This window comes from Eleutherodactylus coqui, chromosome 10, assembly GCF_035609145.1.
Source record: "Eleutherodactylus coqui strain aEleCoq1 chromosome 10, aEleCoq1.hap1, whole genome shotgun sequence".
Lineage (NCBI taxonomy): Eukaryota > Metazoa > Chordata > Amphibia > Anura > Eleutherodactylidae > Eleutherodactylus > Eleutherodactylus coqui.
In genome coordinates this window covers 133,782,254-133,789,880 of record NC_089846.1, presented here as the reverse complement: position 1 = coordinate 133,789,880, position 7,627 = coordinate 133,782,254, and the positions used below count along the sequence as shown (strand labels likewise).

Here is a 7,627-nt window from a genome sequence, read left to right as displayed (position 1 = left end):
CTGAAAAATCGGACTCTTTTCAGTTTTGTGTGTGCACTCTCCCATAGACTTGTATAAGAGAGCGCACACACGAGACTCTGAAAAGAGTCTGATTTTCCAGCGCGACATGGTCTTCAGGAGGCAACAGCGCTGAATTGTGGGAGTAAGGCCTCATGTGCATGGGCACAAGCGGATTCCAAGTGCAGAACCCTGCAGCGCATTCCACCCATGCCCGCAGCCTTGGCCATTTTCTCACCCGTCCAGTGGGTCTTTTCCGTCCCGGTCGGATCTTCTTTTATGTGCCGCGCACATGTGCAGTGGTTTTTTCAAATCTCCTGCTTTCCTGCGGAACCGCGGCACGTGCACAGTGGTGTGCCGCAGATCGGACGGCTTCCATTGATTTTAATGGAAGCCATCCATGTGGGAATCCGCAGAAAATGGAGCATGCTGCGATTTTTATCCCACACGTGCGATCTGCATAGTCGGATAAAGTGACAGCCACAGGTATTTAATCACCTGCGGGTGCCAATGATTGCCTATGGGCATATTGAACTGCGGAGCGTCCGAGCAGGTGACCTGCGGGAATTCCGCAATTCAACTTTGCCCGTGGGCATGAGGCCTTACTGCTTCATAGAAATGTAACCAGGAAATTGTAACACTTGACATTTAGATTAAAAGTACTCAAGACGTGACCGAGGCAGCCAATCACTAACAGCAGTGTGGATGTCATTATGCAGCCAGGACAGTAATTAGCTGCTGAGGTCACATGTAACTATAAAACAACATAGCTGTAGAGGATTTTAACCCTTTCCAATCCAATTTGTATCCTCGTTTTCCTAGGGGGCTTTCTCTTTTTCTGCTGTTATACAACGGCGCTATCTGCTGGCTAAAGCCAGTACTGCATGAGGTGACACGTTGGATAGGCTCCGACAGCAGAGAGGCTGGCAATATACAGTAAGAGAACCCCGACGGACGTCTTCCAACATCGGAGCTGTACAGCCTTAAATCATAATGTCTTTAGAGGTGAGACAGTGGATTGGAAAGGGTTACAGCCGAGTATGTGAGTATTAATCGTCGACCATAACCAGAAATATTTTCTTAGAATTATTTTTAACATTTCTACCAAAGAATAAAACTCTCACTAATATCTATTCATATTGACATTTAACTCATCTAACTAGTGAGCCCTGGATGACCTTCGCTAATTTACCCCACTTGCTCCTAGATCAGTCTTCTCTAAATTATGGCTCTCCAGTTGCTGGACGTGCTGAGAGTCGAAGGAGGAAGACTGCTGCAGAGCCACAGGATGCAGAACCTTCCCCTACACAATTCCTCTGCTATAACTGCATATCCCTATAATGTGACATGAAAATGGAAAATATTCCACTTCAATCCATAGACATACCCCGAAGACCCATCAGGTCAGAAAGCTCCCTACTGTAGAAACACTAACAGAAATGTCCTTCCCATTTCTCATCCATTCTAGTTCTCCAACTAGAATTAGGGCGGTTGAAGAAATTGTGCCTTGCATGCTAGGGGGCACAAACATATCACTCAGCCCCGATATTTAGATACAATCTGAGGCAAAACAACTTCATCTTATCTTTTCCTTCTTGAGGCTTTGGCTTGTATCCCCAGTCTTTGTTGCAAGGCCTGTGAAAACGTCTGATATTGATTTGCAGGAATTGCTGCCTTCTAACAGGCTGCCTTGTTCCATCTTTCAATTTGCATATTTCCCAGAGGTGCATGCATGGCCTTATAGTCTCCTCACACCTTCTAGGTGCTCTCCCCAAGGAGAAACTATACCTTTTCTGACCCTCTCAAAGGAATGTCTAACTATACCTTTGCATACTGTATGTTATTTCTACTATAATAGTCACAAAAATGATTTGACTTTTAACAGAAACTAAGATCCCTAGCTTTACATATCCTTCTTTCCTCTGCATCAGGGGTGTACAACCTTTTCTGGTCCAGGGTCCATATTATCATATTGAACATCTTTCAAGGGCCACAATAAATCTTAACAAAGTATTACCGCCTAAGACATTTATAGTGTACCAAAAGTAGATGCCATAAATGATTGACAGGTTCCACTTCCAAGACTCAACTATCGGGAGAAGGGTTGAACCTTCTCCTTCAATCAGGACTCCATGGAGTAGGAGACCATACATGTAGCCCTCTCAATTGAAGGAGTTGTGGTAGTAGCCTAGCATTTTACAATTTGCACAACCTGCAATGGAGAGAGCCACATGCATAGAGCTGTAACTCATAAATTCCTTTCTGGAGAGCCAAACAGGGATCAAAAGACCCCATTTTGATATGTAGGGAACCCAGAGATGGTTATACATGCAAAACTCATACTTTCCTGTCCCAGTTCTTGAGTTGTGTGCCACTGCTCTTCTTCTCAGACATGGAAGTTATTGTACATGTGAGTAGCCACACATAGAAAAGTATGACTGTGCCCAGATGGTTGGGGCCATGCAGAATGGTATGATGGGATGAATGCGGCCCCCGGCGCTACATCATCCCCAGTAGTATCATACATCTTAAACATCCTCAAGACAGATGAAGAGTTTCCTTGCAATAGCCTCTTAGGTGCTTACAAGTCTTTATTCTTGCAGTTGATTACTATACTCTGTACAGGGGTTTTAGGCATAGTGTACCAAGACAACGTGACTTGTGCAATACCAAAAGGTTCTAACGTCATGTTGCAAATCAAGTTCTCTCTTGGACCTCAGACAATGTGCCCCATGTGGACAGTCCCGAGGCTAGTTGTAATGTATAGATGAAACCTGTAAGCTTCAGTCTTTCTGAAATGAGATGTTATCAAATCCTTTAATGTCCGGAATCTCCACCTCTGTATTGGTTTCCTTGGGTGTGTCGTCCTTCATATTCTGATACCTCTCACCACGATTCTTTTTCAGTCGCGGGCCCCAGTTTTCAGTTGCTCTACAACATTTTGCAATGCGCTATGAAGAATAACCAAGAATGCTATGTATGAACTGTGTCAGGATAGCAATGTAATATATATATATATATATATATATATATATATATATATATATATATAAAACAATATACATTCAGAATATTATTTATAATATTATAATTTAATACATTTATATTATATTAATTCAGCTTAGTGGCATAAAACATGTCATTTAAAGAGGTTGTCCACAAACTCAACAAAAGGGCCAATGTCTGTGCAGCCTATGGAAACCCATCCTACAACCGGAGAATACAGCTCTAAACCAGATGGGAAAGGGGGCGGAGCTAGGGCCATGACCGTGGGTGGAGCCTAGTGCCACACTGTATGTTCCTGGCAGGGCTAGCATTCACGTGAATAGCAAACAGTGTGGCATTAGGCTCTGCCCATCCATTCAGGATGATAACAGGTTCCCAATGATGTTCTTCTATATTCTCGCACATTCAGAATAATGCAAAAAGTAGCCTTTAATAGTGGATTCAGATGCCAGTAGCAGATGTTCTCCTGTATAGTCAAGCTTGATGATCCCCTTCCTGGCATAGTACACCTTGCTTTACCGCATATTTGCCGAATGCGACTAGAGGTGGCTCGTAATTATATATCTGGCCTATACGATGTCAACCAATAGGGGGAGCGGCCGCGGCCCCATTCAGGGGAGCAGCTCCAGCCTCATTCAGTTGGGTATAGCATTCAAAGTTCCTTTTCTACATTATACGAATCTGCCAGAATAATGACATTGTTGTTACGGTCCTGGGTAACAGGTTGGTGGCCGTTTGAGGGCCTAAACCCCCATGGTGGGTCGGATTTAAGTATGAGAGATACTTACTTGAAAAATGTTGCCAGGAGCTTGAATTACTTTTACAACCGCCAAAACGGGAATCCATATCAGGCAGAAGACAACCATAAGGAAGCCAATTATAATTGCCCATTTGGGATATGGTACACCCCCGTATCCTGCAGCCTCATAGGTGGCCAATGACCAGATTAAAATGGCCTGTAAAAATGAGAAAGTACAAGAGAGGACATAAAATAATTGACATTCGTGTTCTATAGGTACATGCTCACATATGTTAGGTAGTGCTGTCTCCAACCTGTTCTTCAAGTGCACTATTACATTTGCATATTTATCTTTGCTTTATAGGGATTAGTGTATTGCATCTGTTGTGTGATGGGGCTTCTTTCTCCAGCTTTGCAGTACAGTGATCCTCAGGGGGTTTGGTAAGCTGTGCCCTAACCAGGGGCGTACCTAAAGGCTCAGGGGCCCGGGTGCAAAAGTTCAGCTCGGGCCCCCACGGACCCTTTTTCCTCCTCGCCCCGTATCTATGCCTGAGGGCCAATGTCCACATGCGGATTTTATTTATAAAATCCGCACGTGGACCCGCACGGGAGATCCGTGCATCTTGCTGCCCATAGAGATGCACTGGCATCGCTAGGGCAGCTAAAAGCATGCAGATGGGATTCCTTCCCAGAGTGCGGGTCACACGCACAGGAAGAAATCGCAGCATGCGCCATTTTTCTGCGGATCTGCCGCGCAGACGGCTCCCGCAGCTTCCATTAAAGCCTATCGAAGCCATTCATATCCGTGGCACAGCCGCAGCTGTTTTTGTGCTGTGCCGAGGATACGCGGGGGAACAGGAGATTTTTTAAAAATATTGGTGCACATGCATGCGGCACGCTGCCGAGCACGTCCGCCGACCAGAAGAAAGAAGATCCGGCCAGCACAGAGGGAAGCCCCGCAGTGTCCGGAGAGGTGAGTATAATGTATTTTCCCTCTCCAGGTCCGCAGGCATGCACGGATTTCACTGCGGGATTCAGCAAGTGGGCAAGAGGCCTAATAGAGAAAGAAAGAAAGATAGATAGATAGACAGACACATAGAAAGACATACAGACAGGCAGACAAGCAGATACATACCCTGGTGCCCAGACTACTTCTCTGCTGAGGAGAGCAGCTGTACACAGTGTCAGCAGGAGGAAACAGCAGGGAGATGACCTCATCCCTGCTCCACTCGATGGCTTGCTGTGCTGTGCCCGTGTGCGGTGAGTCTACTTCTGTGTCCTCTCTGCTCTTTTGCCTACCCCCTCCTCTTCCCCTGTCTTCTCTCCAAGTCCCCCCCCTCTCTTCTCCTACTCTACTCTCTGACTCGTGCTGTCGGCAGGCCGGACTGCACTAATTAGCAAGCGGCCGCCGACAGCGGGAATGTAGAGCTGTATATGCTGGAGGGGGGCCTCTGAGCCCCCTCAAGCGCAGGGGCCGGGTCGCCGTTGCGACCCCGACACCCCCTACCGGTACGCCTATGGCCCTAACCATTATGGCACTGGAGAGTTGCAGCCTCCTATGCTATAATGGTTGGAACCCAACAATGGGACTCAGCGGTGTAGCTAAATGCTCATGGGCCCGGGTGCAAAAGTTTATCTTGGGGCCTCCCAACGTCTCTTAACCCCTTAATGCAGAGGCGTAACTTGAAGCTCCTGGGCCCCAATGCAAAACCTGTAAGAGGGCCCCCAACTATAATGCTTTATTCATAGTACTGGGCTCCCTATATGGAGAAGAGAGGCTCCTGGGCCCGGGTGCAATGGCATCCTCTATAGTTACACCAGTGATGAGATTTATTTAGTAATGCTGTCTAAGGGTTCTTTCAGACGAGTGAGTTACCTGTGTGAGTTCTGTGCATTGCAAGAAAATATAACCCATTATTTGCTCCGGGTGTATTGATATAGGTGGTTTTCCTCTTGTAGTGATGCTGCAATATTGAAAAATCTCAGCATGTTCCATTTTTCAGCTAGTCCATAGAATTCTCGCCCAATATTTCCAATGGGTGAGAAAAAAGATTGCATCACACTCACATGAACATGTAAGTTTGATGCAAATGTGATGTGATTTTTAATTCTTCCTAATAAAAATTGCACATTCAGTTATGCAATGCAATTTTCTCGCACATCGCATCACTTTCCCATAAAAAATAGCCATTTTGCAAACACAATATCAGACCAAGTTTCTAGACTCAATATCACACTCGTCAGTATAAATACAGTCTAAAAGCCAGACAGTGCACACTCAGTTTAGACAATCTTTACCCTTTAACGACTGCCCATACGTTTTTTGATAGTGGCTGTTACTGTCCTTTACTCTGATGCAATCACTGCGTAAGAAGCCTGGTACAATTTTCCTGTGGGTCTCATGCCAGGGCTAGCGGGTGCTTGTCTGTTGGATAACAGCCTGGCAGCTGCTCAAACAGCAGGGCCCAGAAAAAGCACCGATCTCCGCTACTTAACCCTTTACATGCTGTGGTTAGTGCAACCGTGGTATGTAATAGGCTGACAGAGGGAGGGGGCTCCCTCTCTCACCCATCAGACCCCTGAAACGTGATCATGTGGTCTGATGGGTTGAAATGGCACACAGAGGCTTGAATACCTATATAAATTAGGTATTGATATAATCGTACTGATTTGCAGAATTAATTTGACATATTATTTAGGCTTCATTCACACGTTTTCACGGCCGGGCTGATATATGCTGCCCACCTGATGCATTGGTTTACATGGGTGTATTCCCATGGCATAAAAGCGCTTAGTCGGCCAAGATAGCTCATACGGTGCACATTTCGGCGGGGGGGGGGGAGGGGGGGGGGTTATGACAGCCAGAAAGGATAGTTCAGGAATAGGGGTGAGCGAGTATACTCGCTAAGGCACTACTCGCTCGAGTAATGTGCCTTAGCCGAGTATCTCCCCGCTCGTCCCTAAAGATTCGGGGGCCGGCGTGGGGCGGGGAGCTGCAGGGCAGAGCGGGGAGGAACAGAGGGGAGATCTCTCTCTCTCCCTCTCTCCCGCCCGCTCTCCCCTGCTCCCCGCCACGACTCACCTGTCAGCTGCGGCGGTCCCCGAATCTTTAGGGACGAGCAGGGAGATACTCGGCTAAGGCACATTACTCGGACGAGTAGTGCCTTAGCGAGTATACTCGCTCATCCCTATTCAGGAACTATCTTTCGGCCAGAATACTGGGAGCCTATGGAAGCTACCGGAGAAGGGAGGTGGGAGGGAGTTTAGCAGCGTGTCTGCTAAACTTCGACCCCCTTCCGTCCTCCTCTCTGCCTCTGGTTGGCTGTTTGCAATGGCAGCCGACAAGGGGCAGAGAGGGTGTGGGAGATTAGCACACTAGCTCCCGCCCCGTCCCACCTCATCCCCTTGCCGAGAGCCAGCGAGGGGGTAGAAGGAGGGGGCAGTTTAGCGGAGCCAAACAATCTCCACCTGCCCAATGGCATCCCACAAAATAAGCCCTTATAGAATTTAATCAACAGAAAAATAAAAACGTTATGATTCTTGGAATGCAGCAGCACAAAAGCAGATCTTTAAAAAAAAAAGAAGTGTTTTTTTGTGTACAGAATTACTTGACACAATGTATAAACTTTATTGGGCTCTGCGTTGGGCTGAGCCGGACTGACTCTTTCTTCAGGCCACTTACATAGCTTAGATAATGGAGATAACGCCAGCAAAAAGTGGGCACAGCCTTGTGTCTGATGCCGCAGTGATTCCACTAATCGCTATGCAGCAGCACCAGCCGATACAAATGGTATTATTGAAGCATAAGGGCGCCCACCCACTGGCGATTTGCGTTTCTCTGCGTTTTGCGTTTTTTCTCAAGTGCAATTAGAATTGAATGTACTC

The 7,627-nt window shown here is 46.8% G+C and overlaps 1 protein-coding gene across 1 annotated transcript in view; it reads right to left on the bottom strand.

Annotated features, from left to right (window-relative positions):
- Positions 1 to 2,547: 2,547 nt before the first annotated feature.
- The window catches only part of LOC136580937 (sodium- and chloride-dependent neutral and basic amino acid transporter B(0+)-like), a 38,911-nt gene continuing 33,831 nt past the window's right edge, over positions 2,548 to 7,627 (bottom strand). Inside the window, exons 13-14 of the mRNA XM_066581876.1 lie at positions 3,792 to 3,959; positions 2,548 to 2,948 (exon numbers count right to left, since the gene is read on the bottom strand). Coding sequence (XP_066437973.1) covers positions 2,781 to 2,948; positions 3,792 to 3,959 — 336 coding nt within the window. The 3' untranslated portion in view covers positions 2,548 to 2,780. The remainder of the gene's footprint in view (positions 2,949 to 3,791; positions 3,960 to 7,627) is intronic.